Raw genomic sequence first — 19979 nt, 5'->3', positions numbered from 1 at the left:
ACAGCGTTCCTCTTAATTTATGTTGGCTTCTTGTGCTGGTTTATTCCGAGCTGTGTGCTCAATGATATGACACCGCAGCTGTAGCTAGTCAGGTCACATCCTTCACACCCACAGCTGCTCCGTCCACACGTTAAATTATGCTGTTTCACAGTCTTCATCTTCCGTTGAGTCGAACCGTATGATATGGAGGAAGGACACCTGGTAGATTGATGCACTGTTGATCGTTGGATCAAAGTATAGGGAGCTACGTCTATTACTGCGAAGCCGCTGTCACTTAGAGAGGCGAGAGTAGTTTTCAAGTGGACTCGCCGACTGTCAGATCTCACTCTTTATCATTGTGTTCATCCTCCTCTCTCTCTCCTCCTGATTCTCAGACGTCAGATATATTTGCAATGATAGAGCGAATGCAGGTGAGAAGTCCACATTTTCATCCGATTTTGTGTTTATTGCTTTTCCTCCGATCTCTCGCTTTTTATGACCTCTGAACTTTGTCAACCTGCAGTATGGTGACACTTTCCCTGTGTTTTCTTTATTATTACTGTAATCTACCTGTCATCTGTATTCTGAGGTTCTCTTTCAATACGTCACTCAATCATTATTCACTTTTTACCATTTAAACCTATTACTTGTTCTCTTCTGTCCTTCAACTGTTTAAATTTTGATGTGTTAGGCTAGAAATATACTCTACGCATGTATGAAAACGCTTGTTTAATGCATTTTAAGGTCTGTCGAGCCATCGTAATTTGAGATGTTTCAAAGACCGTTTTATGCTTCTGAACTATAAATTTTATTACAAATTCTTACTTTTTTTTTTTTTTTTTTTTTTTTTTTTTTTTTTACATATTTTATGTTTACAGTTTTGTTTCCAGCTTTAAATTGGATTTTCAATCCCAGATTTTCAGTGTAAAGTCCCACAGTACTTAACATACATTATCCCAAAACTGTGGTACTGCCCCTAAAAGGGGCGATAGAGGTTCTTTTAAATATCTCTGTTTATATACATATATAAATCAAATCAAATCATAAAAATCATATAAAAATCAAATAAATAAAAATAATTTAAATAACAAAAGAAGTTTATGCCCGTGTCCACTATAGCTGTATTCTTGCGTAGAATATGTTTTAGGCCTAATCGTCTTTGTGTAATATCTGTTTTATTTTGCTTTTGTTTGTTTTTTGTGTATATTGACCATGTTTTACATTTTTGAAAGCTCTCAAACACATACATTATTTCAAGTTATTAACTTCAAATGATGAATTCTAATTTCTATTAATGTATATGAATTATGTTACTTAAATTTATTGTATGTTTTTAAATTAACTGTATGTACTAAATATTCTCTCCTTTTAAAAACACAGAGCAGTAGAATGGATGAGCAGAGGTGCTCGCTTCCACCTCCTCTCAAAGTAAGTGAAGTGTGTATATTTAGAGCCTCATAAACACGCATCAAATGTTATAGCCATCACAAACCGTCCCTGCCGTCAGCGTTGTGTTTATCACATGCACGCAGAAACAACACAATGGTACTTTTATTCCAGACAGATGTTTTCGCATTAACCCTCATTCTCATAGCTTTAAAGTTCAGAAAATCTCTGTTGCCTTAAAATGTTGACATTTGAATGCATCTCAAGGGCACTTCTGACATAAAGGCTGTTCCAAAAAAAAATCCTATTAAGGTACCTTTTGGACAAATTGTAAGGAAGGACTGCATGTATTCTCTGCCGAGAAAAGGCTAAATGCATTGCAACTAGCTCAGTGAAAATATCCAAGATGATGGAAATCTATTAAAATACAAGTATTGATTAAAATTTTTTTTCCGAATGAGTCAACGTACTAGACGCTGCATCTAAGCATTGCATCTTTTAAGATATAAAAATAGTTAAACTCTTGACAAGCGGCAGATAAATGTCCATTTTAAACAATGCATCGAACAAGAAATGAATAAGAGACTTGTTTTCCCTTCAAATTAAGTTTAAGTTTCTTACCTCATTGGCTTATTTTAAACTTGAGTTTTGTTATGAAAGTGTATTTGCAGTATATATAAATGCACCTTCTGTTCAGTTGTGTTGCTCTCTGTCGAGTTGTTTGTAGTGCTAGAACACGTCCTGTGCTAACAGCCCCTTAGGGTGCACTCGTACACAAACTTACTTACAGCGTAATGCTTTGTACTTTTATAAAGGTGAATCAAATATTCAACTCAGCTCATATAAATTCCCAGAAAGTCTATGTTTACTGGAATATATAGATGAACTCTGTTATTGTTCCATGCATTTAAGGCCACATGTGATCTGATGCTCTCACCTCAGGCTTTGTGAATATTGTGTATATAGTTCAGGGTTTGTCTCCGCAGGTCTGGAGCTCTGTTTATAGGCTTTTACTCTTTATGTTTCTTTCATCTGCAGCTTAAATTGACTCGAAGGGCTCAAAATATTTAATCTCTCTATTGCTCCCACAGACAGAGGAAGACTACATTCCATATCCCAGCGTCCATGAGGTTGCATACTTGTTTGTTTTTTAATATGTATATATGAATGTGTTTTCTTGCTGTAATGGTTGTAATATATTTATTTTGTGGGTTGGCAGGTATTGGGGCGTACTGGTTCTTTACCACTGATTCTGCTGCCCCAGTTTGGGGGTTATTGGATTGAAGGGACCAATCATGATTTAGGCTCCTCCTCCACACCAGAGGAACCGCCTCCTTGCCCCGCATCACAGGTTAAACTGGAGACCAATAGCATCGCCAAGATCTACAGGAAACACTTCCTGGGCAAGGTGAGATCTATCTATCTATCTATCTATCTATCTATCTATCTATCTATCTATCTATCTATCTATCTATCTATCTATCTATCTATCTATCTATCTATCTATCTATCCATCTATCCATCTATCCATCTATCTATCCATCTATCTATCCATCTATCTATCCATCTATCTATCCATCTATCTATCCATCTATCTATCCATCTATCTATCCATCTATCTATCCATCTATCCATCTATCCATCTATCCATCTGTCCATCTGTCCATCTATCCATCTATCCATCTATCTATATATCCATCCATCCATCCATCCATCCATCCATCCATCCATCCATCCATCCAATCGCTAATATTATGTTGAAAATAATTTTTGAAAATAATGATATATATTTTGTATAGTAAAATCAGACACTGTCAAGTAAAATCAGACATATCGCGCACATCAAACCAATTGTGTATCATTTAAAACATTCAAATATTGGCTAATAAAATATTAGCAAAATCAAATCAGGACTGTTTCCTCGCCAATTACCAAATTAATGGATGATTCTTATGAAAGTTAGTGTGTTTAAGTTAGTTGTTTTGTCCCTTTATTGCCGTTATTGTCATTCTCTCTTGGAGCTTGAAGAATCTGTGGTAATGTAAAGAGTCTTTCTGAGAGTTTATGTCTTTTTATAACTCTTCCCGCAGGAGCACTTTAATTATTACTCTGTGGACAGCGCTCTCGGACACCTGGTCTTCTCTGTGAAGTATGATGTGATTGGAGACCAGGAGCATCTTCGACTGTTGTTTAGGTACTTCAAACACGTACGCTCTCGACTCTTCCCAGATGAAAAATGTATTGCTTTGATGTTTTGAATTATGAGTTATGTTTCATTAATACCTTTGTCACAGATTATTTTCACTTTAAGATACATAAAAGTCAATTGCTGATGTGTAAAAGTACACAAAAGCCACAAAATGTGCATTTCAACTTCCTTTTAATGCTACTTCCTCACATTCGATATGCAATTCTGCATCATTTTTGCTACTTCAGTTCAAATCCAATTCAAGAAGTCGAATTGGAATTTAAAAGGTATTCTCAATTAAGTTCTGAATGGTGCACAACCCTGTTGCAGAGACATTCACGTCCACTCTCCTCTGTCACATATTCTCTCGTTGTTCATTTTCGAAGCTGGTCTAACTTAAGTGCTCAAAATATGCAGCAGGAGCACAAGGACACATTCATTCTTTTATAACCCACAGCCTGTCTTGAGGCCCTTTAATGATGGGGATGGGAACAGGAGACAGTGTACATGTCAGAAAGAAGCTGATCTATGTATAAAGCCTCTCTTTTATGAAGGGAGCTCTTCAGCGACTCTTTGAATGTTACGTGCTGGCTGTAAGATAATTGACAAGGGCACCTGTGAATGCTGGAGTGATTCACATGGCTACTTTTTGATTTATCTCTCTCTCTGTCTCTCTCTCTGTCTTTCCTGCTATATATAACATTTATATTAAGTTTACGTTAATGCATTTAGAAGACGCTTTTAATACAGGACAATAGAGGTTGACGCTAGGGTTTGTTATAATGATACTTTGAATAGTTTGTAATGGTGGATACTGTGAATTTTATTATTCTTTTCTCATCTTTTAAATCTAGGTCAAAGTTTAAAACCCACCATGATGTGATACCAATTTCTTGTCTAACCGAGTTCCCTAATGTTGTCCAGATGGCGAAGGTAGGTTGAGCAGAGAAGATTTTTTTTTTTATGGCTTTCAGTGGTTTAAAAAAAATATTCAAATCAATTACATGAGATGCAGATGTATTAAATAATTGTATTTATTCATTTATTTATAATGATTTTTGCAATTACAATTATAAATGTAAAATAATTACATGTCAATGTTTGCTGAGAAAAGTCCAATACAAATGAGATGCAAATGAAAGTGACTTTGAAGTCCATTTATTTTATCATAAACCTAATGTGATGATTAAATAAATTAATTGCTTAATTTGCATAACGTTTTGTTCTAGATTAAATTGACAACCTTAGTAATTAAATAAAATAATTTGATTAGAAATATGTAAATTGGATAAATCACTCATTTATTTGTCTTTATTTGTCCCAAGCTTGTCTGTGAAGAGGTAAATGTGGACCGATTTTATCCCGTCTTATACCCAAAGGTAAGCTGGAACAGGCACTTAGAAAACAAATGAAATGAACAATGTAATTTTCATACACTGACCCTCATTTTGTAACCCGTTTCAAGGCATCCAGACTCATTGTGACCTTTGATGAGCATGTCATCAGTAACAACTTCAAGTTTGGAGTCATCTACCAGAAATTTGCCCAGGTCAGATCACCTTTCAGTGTTTTTATGTTCATAATTTTTTATAAATTGTGGACTTGTGGCCCAAGTGTGTTCTCTCTTCTACAGACAACAGAAGAGGAACTATTTGGAAACAATGAGGAAAGTCCAGCTTTTGTTGAGTTTCTGGAGTTCTTGGGAGAGAAGATTGAACTTCATGATTTTAAAGGGTATATACATACAGTATATGGTTTACTCAAGTAGGACTTTTTTTCCTGGTGCTGGAACAGTCTCATTTGCAAACTTTTCTTATCACATTATAATTTTCCTTTGATTTCAGGCCTAGATTAGGATTGATTGTTGAGTAACGGCTGTGATTGTTTGATCTGAATGTTGTCCAAAAAAGGACCAAAAAAAGCGTTGTTTGTATGTCATGACAGCTGGCATATTTGAGTTGAAAATATTAATGAAGTAATTCAAAGCTTTTTTTACCTTCTTTCAAAATGCAGATTTCGTGGTGGCCTGGATGTGACACATGGCCAGACAGGAACCGAGTCAGTCTACCACAACTTCCACAATAAAGAGATAATGTTCCACGTGTCCACAAAACTGCCATACACTGAAGGTGATTCCCAGCAGGTGAGACCTCATGTGTTTTGTTTTGTTTTTTGTTTTGTTTTATTTTTAGATTTTTTTTGTTTTTGTATTGTATTTTGTTTTGTTTTTATTGTTTGTTTTGTCTTGCAGTCAGTGAAGAAAATATGAAAAACATTTTCATTTTATGTGATTCAGAAACCTCAGATTTCAGATTCCTGTTTTTAAGGGTTTATGACATAAATCAAATTTGCCTTGATCTTTTGACATATAAGAGTTCTTTGTACCATTAAAACATCCTTCAAGTTTCATAGCTTAAAACATCCCCCTCATTATAAACAAAGCATTTGATCAAGCTCCAAAAACAGCTTGTTGAGGTCTGTGACATCACAGATGCAAATAAATTTGCATATGACTGCCTCCAGAGCAAGACATTGACGAATAGTTTTACATTATCGCACTATAGGCCCCGCCCACTTGTAGTCAGTCACTTAACGACAGAAACAAGTAGATGGTTTATTTTCACGTTGGAGGATTATGTGTTTGTTCAGAGCATTTTGTTTTGTGAACAAGCCACAGTGTAATGGAGAGAAATCTTTAAGCAGCCAGCTGTATTGGATCTAACAGCAGCTGCATCACAAAAGTAAATGATTTCATAATGCTTTGTATATGATGATTTTATATGGATAATATTTTCAAAACACTTATATTCATATTCACTCATATTCACGGAGACAAGAGAGTCGTCGCTGTTTTCATTATTAAACACTTTCAGTCTGTATAATTCATAAACACAACTTCATTCTTTATAAATCTCTCCAACAGTGTAGCATTAGCCGTTAGCCACGGAGCACAGCTCATTCAGAATCAAATGTAAACAATATAACAGTATACAATACTCACATAATCCGACACATGCATGCCACATGCATGACGAACACTTGGTAAAGATCCATTTGAGGGTTATATTAGCTGTTTAAACTTTGTTTAGGCACTGTTTAAGGCAAGTGCGAGCTCCGTGGGCGGAGAGCACCAGATTTAAAGGGGCCGCACAGCATAAATCGGCTCATATTTAATGATGCCCCAAAATAGGCAGTTAAAAAAATTAATAAAAAAAAAATCTATGGGGTATTTTGAGCTGAAACTTCACAGATACATTCAGGGGACACCTTAGACTTACATTACACCTTGTAAAAAAATGTTCGATGCACCTTTAATGGAGCCGCCCCTTAAAAATGGATCATTTCAGACTGAGGGTCAGAATGAAGATTTTTTTTGTACAAAAAACTTTTTTAACATTATAAGTGAACCTCAAGGAACATATTAAAATAATTGTAAAAAAATCCATGTCATGATCCCTTTAACTAAATCAACATTTAGTCTAGGGTTGTAGCCAATCACAGACATATCTGTTGAGCACATTAACTCAATGACCAATCAGAGGTGTTTAAGAATCTGCTCAACAGTGCTCAAAATATCAGTGCTCACTTGGTACCGAAGTCTGTACTTTTGACAACGCTACTTTGGTCACCCTTAGAAGGTGGGTTAATATGGATATTGTTTTATGTCACCGTTAGTGTTAGTTTTGGGAATATAACCAGTTGCAGCCCCCCAGAGATGCTTTCCCAATGCTGGCCAAAGCACTGACCAACAGCATGCTCTGTTAATTAGCAAGCAAACCACACAGTGCAAAGGACTGATCCTGGAAAGCCATCTGTTGTCATGCATGTTTTGCTTCGCTCAGGGAGAACATTACCTAGGGGTTTCAGCACAGACTGCCCTCTTACAATGCTGGCCGCTAAAACACACCCTCTTCAATATGGTACCACAGAGGCCAGAGATAACATATGGGTACAGACTCATCACCTGCTGCTTTTTAATCTCCATTGTACCAGATATGTGATGTTATATGAGAATTACTGTATATTGATATGGCAATGGACACCAGACTGACAGAGACAAATTTGTTTTTTGCCTTAAAATGGTTTGTCTCTATCTGAAAACATCGTTTTGACTATGATGTTTGCCACAGGGCTGTAAATGTGCTTCAGTACGTGTTATTAATTTCCCGAGCACTTTGATGATAAAGACAAGCGGTTTTCTTTTGAACTTTTGAATGTCTGCGAACTGTTTTTATGTTATGACAGTACTCACTAATAAGTATTTATGAGCAAGCTGTGAAGACGAGCGAATGAGCAGTTCAGCTGAGGAAAACTAATCGAATAAACCTTTGAAGGTTTATGGGAGATAAAATTGACACCCTGCAGAATGCTAATACTCTTTTGTCACATGTTAAATCAAGTATAAATTTAATTATTGTTCTGAAAGCCAGGGCTTTGACATCATTGGTGTAATAAAACACAAATCGGTCTGCAATATGTATAATATTATGATCCAGTATTGTTATTTTGTGGGAAATTTAATAAATAATAAGTCAGTATAAGGGCAAAGCACATCAAGAACATACCAGGTCATATTTCACCCTAAAGAAAAACTGTAGTGCAACAATAAGGAATATGCTCATAATACAACATGAAAAATCATTTTCTTTATGCAGAATTTGACTGGTTTTCCTTGTGAGGTTTTTACATTTGTTTTAATGTTTAATTTATCAGGAAGTTTAATCTAGCATCTGGCTTGGGAAAATGACGTTGTTAGATAAAACTAATGGCCGACTCTTTTTTTTTTTTTTTTTTTTTTTTTTTTTTTTCCTGCAAATTTTCATCTACAGTGAAGTGAAGACTCTCATAAGGACTACTCGTAACTAAATAAACATATGTTCATGTGAAAGAATATGCAGAAAACTGGATATTTTCACACTTAGAACAAACCACTTTTGGTTAAAAATTTCCAGGCCAGTCAGAGCCAAAATTAAAAGTAAAATTCGAATGCATCAATAGGAAGTTTGCTTATTTGGCGTGAAAGTAGTATAATGCCTAACAAACTTGTATAACAGCGTTGATTCTGTTTGAGACCACAGACATACATTTTTCATGCATATGGTCTGTTTTAGTTTTCAGTTCAGGTTTCTCTTCTAGCTGGTCTTTTCAAAGAAATGAATCTAAAATTGGTTGTTTTATGGGCAGCTTCCTCTTATTACTTCAGTTTTGTTGACTTGATTTCAGCTCCAGAGGAAGAGGCATATAGGAAATGACATCGTGGCTATTGTGTTCCAAGAAGAAAACACACCATTTGTACCCGATATGATCGCATCAAACTTCCTTCACGCTTACGTAGTGGTGCAAGTGGAGAACGCTTGCACTGATAACGTCCTCTATAAGGTAATTAATTAACCCTGTCGGAATCAGGGATTGAAGCTTGAGCCATGGATTCTGTGAATCATTTCTTTGTTATAGGGCTTCACATTCTTACTTGGAGTAATTGTGTTGTTTTTTTGCTAAAATCAATATGCGTTGATGATTACCAGTATAATATATTAGTCACATATGGCTTATTGTGCAGAGAGAATTAACCCTCTATGGTTACTGATTGATCAAACGTATCTCTGGACAGAATAACTTAAACACTAATCAATAAAAGTGCAAAAAAGACCAAAACATTTTGTGTCCTGTTTCAGCACATGTGCACATGTCACATGGCTCCATATTTTCTCCAATGAAAAGTGCCTTTTTCACTTGTTTGTATCCATTTAATCACCCACAAAAAATATGTGTCACCTTTACTGGCAAGTATTTTCAAGAACTTTACATTATATATCATCAAATGTTTTAGAGAAAATAACAAAAACACTGTGTGTTGCCTCAAGGCAACATTGTACCATAATGGAATCGCATAAGGCCATACAGGCATAATAGGTTTGAATACAAATGTATTATATTTGTAAGGAAAAGAGTGAGAATTATCTAAATATATTTGCATTTTCACATGATTTTGCAATGCACTTATAAGAATAGTAATTCACATACTGTATCTGCATATATTAAGATCTGCACATTTTCTATAGCACTTCAGAAAGGTATAAAACACAGGTAGCACTGGCAGTTGATGAGGGTGAGGATGAGGAGTTAATGAGGGATCATACTGTGATGAGGAAGATGAAATCATAGTGACAATCCGTCAGGGAGAGAGTGAGGGTGAGAGAAAAGATGAAAGATGAATATGATAACTTGATATAATAACATAATAATATGATGGTTTGGTAATACTTGTGTTCCACTATGGTACAATGTTGCCTGAGGGCAACAGCTGGATATAAAATATTACTTTTTATTAAATATTAAACTTTTAATACATTAAAAACTGGATAAATTTGTTTGTTCAAGTGTCTAGTTAAAGAAATTGATGTTTTCAATAAATGTATTTAAATTTTTCCATTGTGGTACAATGTTGCCTTGAGGCAACAAACTTATAAAAAATAAAATTTATGAAAATGTTTATTGATATTGTTAAAGTGTCCAATTTTAAGCAGGAAAAACAACACAAATATTTTTTTCCTCATTGATATCATATTGCGTACCATATCTGTTTGGAAGCTTTCCTGATATCTGTTTTATGTTATTGTAATTTCTTTTATGTTATTGTAGGTATCTGTGACGGCAAGAGATGATGTGCCTTTCTTTGGTCCTGCCCTCCCAGACCCAGCTGTCTTTAAAAAGGTCCATATTTCCAGCCAGCATTCATGTAATATGACTAGTTCCATGTGGAATCATTGTCCTGGAATTCTATCACAAAGTTCTACACATCCTTCAACCGTTGATGTTCATTTATGAAGTATTTTGGTTTATTAATTATGCTTTCATATACCCATAAGTGTCAAGTACTCTTAATTCATTTATGCCATATTTAAATACATTCTGGAGATTGTGGATCTTTCCCATAAACATTAGCACAGAAAATGTGGAAAAAGTCAGCAGATTTTGCAGGTCTGGATATGACTACAGAAACATTTTATTTTATTTTTAATTATGCAAAAATGAATTTGTAAAGCCTCTTATAAAATGGTGATGAGCAATATTATTAAATATGTTTTTTTTATTATTAATAATTAAATCAATATAAACAGTTCTTCTGCAAATATAGTATATAATATAATATGTAATATTGTTAGTATAATTGTATGCGATATGACTTGGTGAATTAATAAATAATTTAATTGATATATAGTTAATCTATATAGTTTATCTCTTTGTATAAATCTAATTTATTCACTGTTCATTGTGTTTTGTTTAGAGTCCAGAGTTTCATGAGTTCCTCTTGACCAAACTGATCAATGCTGAATATTCCTGCTATAAAGCAGAGAAGTTTGCCAAGCTGGAGGTGAGGAGGGCATAAATGTGTGTGTGTGTGTGTTTGTTTGTGTGGGAGCATCAGCATGCATACTACATTAAAAATGTTTTTGTTGTCCAGGAGAGGACACGTTCTGCTCTGCTGGAGACTTTATATGAGGAGCTGCATGTGAACAGCCAGTCCATGATGGGGCTTGGAGGAGACGACGACAAACTGGAGAATGGAGGAGGTGGAGGTGGAGGCTTCTTTGAGTCTTTCAAGGTAGAATCCCTTTGAATCTCTAACAATAAGGACAGTAACACTTTATTTTAGGGTCTTTTAACTAGTTGCTTATTAGCATGCATATTACTAGATTATTGGCTATTTATTAGTACTTATTAAGCACATATTAATGCCTTATTCTGCATGACCTTATTCTACATTATTAATCCTACCCAATACCTAAATTTAACAACTACCTGTACCTTACTAACTATTAATAAGCAGTAAATTAGCAGTTTATTGAGAAAAAAGTTGTAGTTAATAGTTTATATGTGTTCCCTATACTGAAGTGTTACCCAAAGGATTTGTATTTGTTCAATTAATTATTAGCAAAATAATGTTAATGTAAAACAAAGGCGTTCTGGTGAATAGCAGAGATGCCAATTTGCATACCATCCTAAATGTGAGATTAGGATTTGGTGCTCAGGAAATATTTCTTATTATTATCAATGGTAAAAACAGTTAATATTTTTGTGGAAAATAGTATAGGGAACAACTTTTAACTAGTTGCTTATTAGCTTGTATATTGGCTGTTTATTAGTACTTTTTAAGCACACATTAATGCCTTATTCTGCATGACCATATTCTACATCCCTAAATCCTACCTAAACTTAAATGCTACAACAACTACCTTACTAACTATTAATAAGCAGTAAATTAGGAGCTTATTGAGGAATTAATACGACTTTTGCCTTAATAATAGTGAATATGTGTTCCCTATACTAATAAGTGTTACCACATTTTTTTAAGGATTCTTTGATAAATAGAAAGTTAAAAAACACTCAAAATTGTTCTGACCACAAACTTTTATATGTTAAACAGTATGCATTGTGGAACACAGTAGTGCAGAAGTATGCAAGAGTTTTGCTGTAAAAACATCTTACACAAGTCAATTAACTCAATAGAAAAAGCACACTGGAAATTGAGGGTGAAATTGAGCGCGTTGCATTGTGGATTACAGTGTTCACATACTCACATTTACCACATTTTGGCAAATGAAGCTTATTTGGCATTCTGTGGATATTGAATATGCATTATGTATACTGTGAAAAAAATCCATTTTCAATTTTGACGTATACACACTGCAGTAATTGTAAGTATGTAGTATGCCAGAGATGGGCACTTGAGTTAGTGACTCGGACTCAAGTCGCATTTTAATAGACTTCAGACTTGACTCGGACTCGACCTGAAATTACTTAAGACTTGACTCGACTCGACACAAAAGTCTTTTACATATCTCCACATATATTTCCCTTCGTGTTGTGGTAGATCGGAATTTGATTACGTATGTCCATGTAATATGCTAGTCCAAACATATCCACTTTCTCACTTTCACTTTCCTTTACTCTCTCTAGCTCTCCTGTTTCTCATAGAAACAGTTCTTGTGCCCTCTAGTGTTGTGTTGCAGTAATGCACAAGCATCGTTTTTCTATTTCCAGCGAGTTATCCGCAATAGAAGTCAATCTATGGATGCTATGGGCCTCAGTAACAAGAAACCGCACACTGTCTCCACAAGCCACAGTGGAAGTTTTACACACAACCCACCAGAAACTCCCAAAACTCCTGGAATTGTGAGTATGAGACCCTTCTGAATATCAGTGGACCTTAAATTGTTAAAAAAGACACAAGAACTTGATCAAAAAAAAAAAAAAAAAATGCGGGCCGTCATGAGATGCCCCAAAACAGTGTGCCAGCTGTAGTTTGTGCCAGTTTTCATGCCCTCCGATCCCTCCACCCGGCGGAGTCGCAGCTGGCATTTGCTGTGCCCTCCGAGTGGGTTTGACCCTAGAGTGCTTGTGTCATCATGGCACATCTGTGCTGATGATAGACCAGGTCTTCTCCTGCCATTTCTGATCGTCATCATTTCACCATTAAAAGAGATAAAAACTGATGTGTAATCAGCCCTTATGATCTGTTTGGATGGTGGTCGGTGGAACAGATGGGGCTCTCCGCAAGTGACCGTCCCATCTCCATCGCTATGACAACAAGAGCAACAGCAATAACTGAGAGAGCCTTTTATGACAGGTTGACATAACAGCCTATTAGCCATCCAAATGTGCTAGTGTGTTTGCAACAACTGTCCCAGGAACCAGATAATGATCAAACATTTGTGCAAAACTGTAAATTTGCAGTCAGCTTTGTTAAACCAGGATTTTTCCATCCGGACCGGTTTTCAAGATCATCTAAGGCTGCATTTACACTGCAAGACTTAATGCACAGATTTGATCTGTGTTACACTGAAGATCAAGTGATATTACTCAACAACTCTGATCGCAATTGGACATTCTAACATGCAATTGTGAGTTTATATCTCACAGAATTGTGAGGAAAAAAGTCAGAATTGAGAGATTTAAACTCACAATTCTGACTTTTTTCTTGCCATTGTGAGTTTATATCAAGCAATTCTGACTTTATATCAAACAATTCTGACTTTATAACACGCAATTCTGACTTTATATCCCGAAATTCTGACTTTATATCACCCAATTCTGACTTTATAACTCGCAATTGTGAGTAAAAAAGACAATTGTGAAATAAAAAGTCACAATTATCTTTTTTGTTTTTCATGACAGAAACAAGCTTTCATAGATATTATACCTGATACCTTTGTGCTTAATCATAAATCTACCACCACCCTAATGACTACCCTAATAATAGACACAGCAAGTTGATTGTTGACACAATGGTAATTCAAAGTGCTTCATGTAGGAATAATAATAATATCAAAAAATGCAAATAAAGTCACCTTAAAATTAATAAAGACAAAAATAGTTAAAATGAATAATGTGGTAAGAAAAAATTTAAATAAAAGTGCATTCGTTGAACAAATTATGTAGTGGCACTGGCTAATAATTTGAATCAAAATCTGACCCAGTTGTGATTTCTCCACAGTCCCTGATTATTCCTGGAAAAAGCCCAACCCGTAAGAAATCTGGTCCGTTCAGTTCCAGGAGGAGCAGCGCCATTGGGATTGAGAACATACAAGAGGTTCAGGAGAGAAGGTAAGATGAACAGACAATTGTATGGAAAAGTTTGGAGTATTTCCTTGTTGAAGCCATTGTATGATAAGGTTTAGAACAAACATAATTTATGAATGTATTCAAAAATACATTCGAATGCAGTTTGTGACTTTAAAGCACTTATTCTTTGAAAATGTATTTTGTTGTTTTTGTATGTTTTTAAAAAAAATGTCAAGGTGGACATTCTGTCTTCATAACAAAGAAAAAATAAAAGGCAGAAATTCTTAGGGGGCAAAGACACTTTAAGTAGACATGCATGAAAGTCGTCTTGTGACAAGAAAACCATAAAACAGGAAATATTAAAAGATTACACTCTCGTTAGTGTGTGTTAAGGTTAGTAAGTATATGAAAAAAATATATATTTTCACAATTTGTGTCATGTTAAGGTTAATTCAAAAACTGCAGTTCTGAAAACAGTAATTAAGATGTATTTTTCATTATGTTCCAGCAGTCGAGAGGTGTCCCCTAGTCCACAGAGGGCATCTGATGGTGGACACACCTTTCAAGACCTCAGATTTGAAAACTCGTCCAATCAGAGCTCACCTGAGATGCAGACCAGCAAGATTGGGTGAGCACTAATATGCTGATTTGGAGCTCAAGATATATTTCTTCTCTAGAAATATTTTGTTCTTTCTAGAACATTAAAAAAATCTTACCGACATTTTGAATGGTAGTGTTTGTAATTAAATATCCTCAAAGTTGAACATCATGTTCACGTGTAGTAAGTAAATAGCCTAACCTGAGGTTAAGTTGCTTGTTCAAAGGGAGCAACTGCAGTTGGTCACGGACTGCTCCTTGTTAGGTTCAAACTTTTTATTCCCCTCTACACAAAACCACTCCCAACTGCAAATAATAGATGTTACCTTTCGCTTATATTAGTTCAAACAATTAAACAATAGTTTGTCATTGAATCATTACTCATTAGTAATACAACGTCTTTGAAATGCTATCAGTGCAATCACTAAACATGAATTATCATTATGATTTAGCAAATTACAGCCCAAGCAACACCTTTTAACCACATGGACAGAGTAGCTAGTGCAAAGGTCAAAAAGTGAGCAGCTTTTGTTTTGTTTTGAATGTGCAGGTGATTTGTATTTGGTGATGTGTTGAAAGAATGTGCATCTAATCATTTAGTGCCCCTATTATGCTATTTTAAACATTCCTAGTTTTGTTTTGGAGGTCTCCTACAACAGGTTACATGCATCCAAGGTCAAAAAACACTTTAATTCTCTCATAACAATATATTGTAGCATCACCTCTTTTCTCACAGTGTCTGAAACGGTTCGATCAAAGATTCGGTCTCTCTAAACCCCTCCTTTCCGAGAGCCTGCTCTGCTCTGATTGGTCAGATGGCTCCATCTGAAATTCCCAATACCATATCTGAATGTCAGCTCTGGATCTTCCTCAGCACTTGATTCACAGTGATTCGAACAGTAACAATGGTGCTGGTTTTACCATATCAGTTCCAACACAGGTCCTCATCATTCAGAAGTGCACGAAAAATGGATTTGCTTTGGCAGTGCAGAAAACAGTCGACAACACGAACCAAACTCTTCCAGGCCTCAGATACAACTACAGGACCAGGCTGGCATTATGCGAATTTTGTTACAAACCTACATCCGTGCCCACCTCTGTCTGTCAGTGGATCAGCAGCTTCCTGACAGACAGGCAGCAGCTAGTGAGGCTGGGAAAACTCACATCCAGCACCCTCACCATCAGCACCGGCGCCCCTCAGGGCTGTGTCCTCTCCCCACTGCTCTTCTCCCTCTACACCAACGACTGCACCTCTAAAGACCCCTCTGTCAAGCTCCTGAAGTTTGCGGATGACACCACACTGATCGGCCTCATCCAGGACGGTGACGAGTCTGCTTACAGACTGGAGGTTGAACAGCTGGCTGTCTGGTGCAGTCTTAACAGCCTGGAGCTCAACACGCTCAAGACAGTGGAGATGACCATGGACTTCAGGAGAAACCCCCCTGCTCTCTCCCCGCTCACCATCATGAACAGCACTGTGACTGCAGTGGAGTCATTCAGGTTCCTGGGCACCACCATCTCCCAGGACTTGAAGTGGGACAACCACATCGAGTCCATTGTGAAAAAGGCCCAGCAGAGGTTGTACTTCCTTCGCCAGCTGAGGAAGTTCAACCTACCTCAGGAGCTGCTGAAACAGTTCTACTCTGCCATCATTGAATCCATCCTCTGCACTTCATTTACCGTCTGGTTCAGCTCAGCTACCAAATCTGACCTCAGAAGACTACAGAGGGTAGTCCGGTCTGCTGAGCGAATCATTGGCACAACCCTCCCCACTCTCCAAGAACTGTACTTAACCAGAGTGAGAAAAAGGGCAAAGAAGATCACTCTGGACCCCTCACATCCAGCACACTCCCTCTTTGAACTGTTGCCATCTGGTCGACGCTACAGAGCCCTGAGCACCAGAACGACCAGACACAGGAACAGTTTCTTCCCTCAAGCAATTAATCTCATGAACACTTGACAAACACGGAACACACAACACTATTACTCTTTATTTACTTAAAACGCTTATTTATATTTCAAATTTGCACACATCATAACTGTACATACAAATTGTCTATATTATATATTGTCTTTTTTGCTTCTTTTTTGCACTTTATCCATCTTGTAAATTTGTATATTAATCTTTATTCTCTTTATTATGTGTCTTGTCTTGTCGCTGTTACTCTGTTGCACTGTGGAGCTTCTGTCACTAAAACAAATTCCTAGTATGTGTAAACATACTTGGCAATAAAGCTCTTTCTGATTCTGATTCTGATTCTGATTCTGAAGGAATTACTGATGACTTGTTTCAGGCGGTTCAGAATCAGTTCTTTCTTTTGGGAGACAGTAAATCCATTTATTGTGCACTTTGATTTTTAAAACTTTGCGGACCTTTTATATTCACAAACGGCTATATCACACACTACATGAAAGGTAATATCTGAAAAAGCTCAATATGGGCACTCTAAGGTTGGTTAGGTCATTATTTCGGGTTCATTTGACCTCATATATGTGCATATGTGTTTGTGTTTGTACCGTAGTTCTGCCCTGTGCTGTCGAGCTCCTTCTATCCCAGAGTCTCAGGACCTTTCTCGCTCCTCATCCGATGCCAGCAGCTTCACCAGTGTGGTGGAGGAGAACGAGCAGGAACACGAAGCGACAGAGGAGTACGACACGGGACTGGTACGGCCACAATCACCTATGACTCATCATTTATTAATACATGACTCATATTATACTTAAACAATAGCTACATTGTGCTCAAATTGTTGTCATTTGATAAAAATCTAGTGTATACAAAAAAACTGACAGGCAGAGAAGACAACCTTTTTGTATTTAATTACCTTAAACAGAAATATCAATACACCTACATAATTTAACAAGACTGACTGGTTCTGTTGTTTGCATATGTTTTTCATTTTTCTGGAACACAGGATAGTTTGTCTTCAGCTGGTACGCCTCACAAACGAGATTCATTTTCATACAGCGCTGTGTGGTTGGAAGACGGCTCTGGTAGTGCTAGTCAGAGCAGTTCACACGGTGAGATATAACAAACATTTATATCTCCCAACTTATGAACAACCCCGCAAATATTTGTGATAGTAACAGAAATATGTAATGATAATTAAAATGTTTGAATTTGCAAAAATAGTTCTTTTTTATTTTTGTGTCTAAACGCTACATTGAAGAGGCCAGAAATATGTTGACTATATATGATATAGTTTGTGTGTGTGTGTGTGTGTGTGTGTGTATGTGTATATATATATATATATATATATATATATATATATATATATATATATATATATATATATATATATATATATATATATATGTGTATATATGTATATATATATATATATATATGTATATATGTGTATATATGAATATATTTAAATATGTTAAAAAGAATCACTACACTTTTCGAAAAGAATCGCTGCATTTATTCAGAAGGAATCGCTACATTTAAAAATGTATTGATACATGTATTCTAAACCAATCAATACATTTATTCAAAAAGAATTGCTACATTTATTCAAAATGCATAGATACATTTATTCAAAAACAATCTACATTTATTCAAAAAGAATCGTTACATTTTCCAAGAAAATCGCTACATTTTTTATTTTTTTTAAAAGAATTGGAAAATTTTTCAAAAAGAATCACTACATTTTTTTCACTGTAAATATTATGCAGTGAACCCCTATCTTAAACCTGTAGAAGAGAGTATTTGCTTATTTTACACTTGTATAGCTTTAGCATTAGCATCTCTTTAGCTCAAACAGTAGAACATGATGCTAACAATGCCAAGGTCATGTGTTTCCCAAAGATAAAGGCATCTGTCAAATGTTTAAATGCAAATTATATTTGACTTGATAGGTAATAGTAGAAAAAAACAGATAATCATGATAAAAATCACAAACAAATTCACCACTTCCCACTGTGATATTATTTTAAGAGAATTATTCACTCAGAAGTGAGAACTGGAAACATTGAAGAGCTGTTTTAACCTATTTTGCCCATAATTAACTATTAAAGAAGTTTGCCACTGCATTGTGTAACTATACTGTATATTTTCAATTAGCGTAAATTTTGATATTTTCAGTTTTCATTTCAATTTTAGTTTACTGTAAGTTTTAGTAAATTTATTGTTTTTGTCATTTTTCTTTTTTTTTTATATTTCTTGCTTTGATTTCTTATTTTAGTTTTAGTCATTACTTCAAATGAAACCTATTTATTTCAGTTAGTCACCAAGGCAACATTTCTAATTTTCATTTCCAGTTTTTTTTAAGTTTAAGTTTTTCATCTAATATTTTATTTCAGCTTCATTTCTATTACAAAAAAACCCTTTTTTTAATAGTTTTATGTTTAGCTAAGGATAGCAACGCTGATAAATTCTGTAGCTGGCCTTGTCACTGCAGTAGAGTTCATATAGTTTGTATTTGTGTCCAGGCTTTAACAGTCGTCCGTTTCACTGTAGGTCCCATTCGACAGCAGTCTGAACCTCTACGTCCAAAAACAGAGAGACAACACTCGGTAAGAAATGTGCTTGGCCTCAAAATATTCTAGTCCTAATAACGATGTTTATATATACAGCCAGAGCAGAATAAAAGAGTGTCAGGTAGGGTTGAGGATGGTCATGAGAAACTGAATTATAATTATGAACCATGACTGATGTTAATTAACATGCTCAATATGATCCCTTTAAAGTCAAAGCATGACAGTTTTTCTCTCTCTGTACTTGTATAACTGCTCTTGAACATCAGATCAGATTAGGCCTGAGGATCCTATTGGAATTGCTCCGTTTATGTAGTTTATCTTAGTATTTGTTTAGTCAGCTAAATCATCTGTGACGCAGTGTGGCTGTGTGTGTTTTTCCTACACAGAACTGCTAGCTGTCCTGTAGGCTGTAGATGACTTCATGGATGTCCATCAACAGGTTAGGAAAAAGAAAAAATTAGGATTATATCTTTGATGATGTATTTATGGGGCCTGTATGATTGTGTCATTTAATATTATACCTCTTAATGGCCTCATTTATGATTTTTATGTTTTATTATTTGATAGTTGTATTGTTAACTACTGTTCAAAAGTTTTCAGATTGTTTGGTAACTCTTTACAATAAGGTTTAGTTTGTTAACATTAGTTAACTACATTAATTAACAATAACTAATGAATAATAGGTCTACAGCATTTGCTAACATTAGTTAACATTAGTTCATATTCATAGGTCATTAACTAATGTTTACAAATACATTTGATTTTATGTTTTAGTAAATGT

The 19979-nt window shown here is 35.5% G+C and overlaps 1 protein-coding gene across 9 annotated transcripts in view; it reads left to right on the top strand.

The window, feature by feature from the left end:
* Positions 1–19979, top strand: part of rap1gapb (RAP1 GTPase activating protein b) — a 94360-nt gene that overhangs the window by 71562 nt on the left and 2819 nt on the right. For 4 of the 9 annotated variants that reach the window (XM_048198969.1, XM_048198962.1, XM_048198963.1 and 1 more), the window contains 20 exons: positions 1360–1407; positions 2457–2495; positions 2585–2773; positions 3456–3559; positions 4408–4486; positions 4879–4932; positions 5019–5102; positions 5187–5287; positions 5567–5696; positions 8777–8932; positions 10196–10267; positions 10842–10928; positions 11019–11159; positions 12599–12730; positions 14052–14161; positions 14628–14747; positions 17239–17380; positions 17632–17737; positions 19179–19234; positions 19585–19637. In XM_048198969.1, coding sequence (XP_048054926.1) covers positions 1369–1407; positions 2457–2495; positions 2585–2773; positions 3456–3559; positions 4408–4486; positions 4879–4932; positions 5019–5102; positions 5187–5287; positions 5567–5696; positions 8777–8932; positions 10196–10267; positions 10842–10928; positions 11019–11159; positions 12599–12730; positions 14052–14161; positions 14628–14747; positions 17239–17380; positions 17632–17737; positions 19179–19234; positions 19585–19593 — 1950 coding nt within the window. In that variant the 5' untranslated portion in view covers positions 1360–1368 and the 3' untranslated portion in view covers positions 19594–19637. Of the gene's footprint in view, positions 1–374; positions 411–1359; positions 1408–2456; positions 2496–2584; positions 2774–3455; positions 3560–4407; positions 4487–4878; positions 4933–5018; positions 5103–5186; positions 5288–5566; positions 5697–8776; positions 8933–10195; positions 10268–10841; positions 10929–11018; positions 11160–12598; positions 12731–14051; positions 14162–14627; positions 14748–17238; positions 17381–17631; positions 17738–19150; positions 19235–19584; positions 19638–19979 lie in introns of all 9 variants that reach the window. The other 5 variants (XM_048198967.1, XM_048198966.1, XR_007186085.1 and 2 more) reach the window with 5 other exon arrangements.

Source organism: Megalobrama amblycephala, linkage group LG8 (assembly GCF_018812025.1).
Source record: "Megalobrama amblycephala isolate DHTTF-2021 linkage group LG8, ASM1881202v1, whole genome shotgun sequence".
NCBI classification, from domain to species: domain Eukaryota; kingdom Metazoa; phylum Chordata; class Actinopteri; order Cypriniformes; family Xenocyprididae; genus Megalobrama; species Megalobrama amblycephala.
This window is presented reverse-complemented; position numbering and strand designations above follow the sequence as displayed.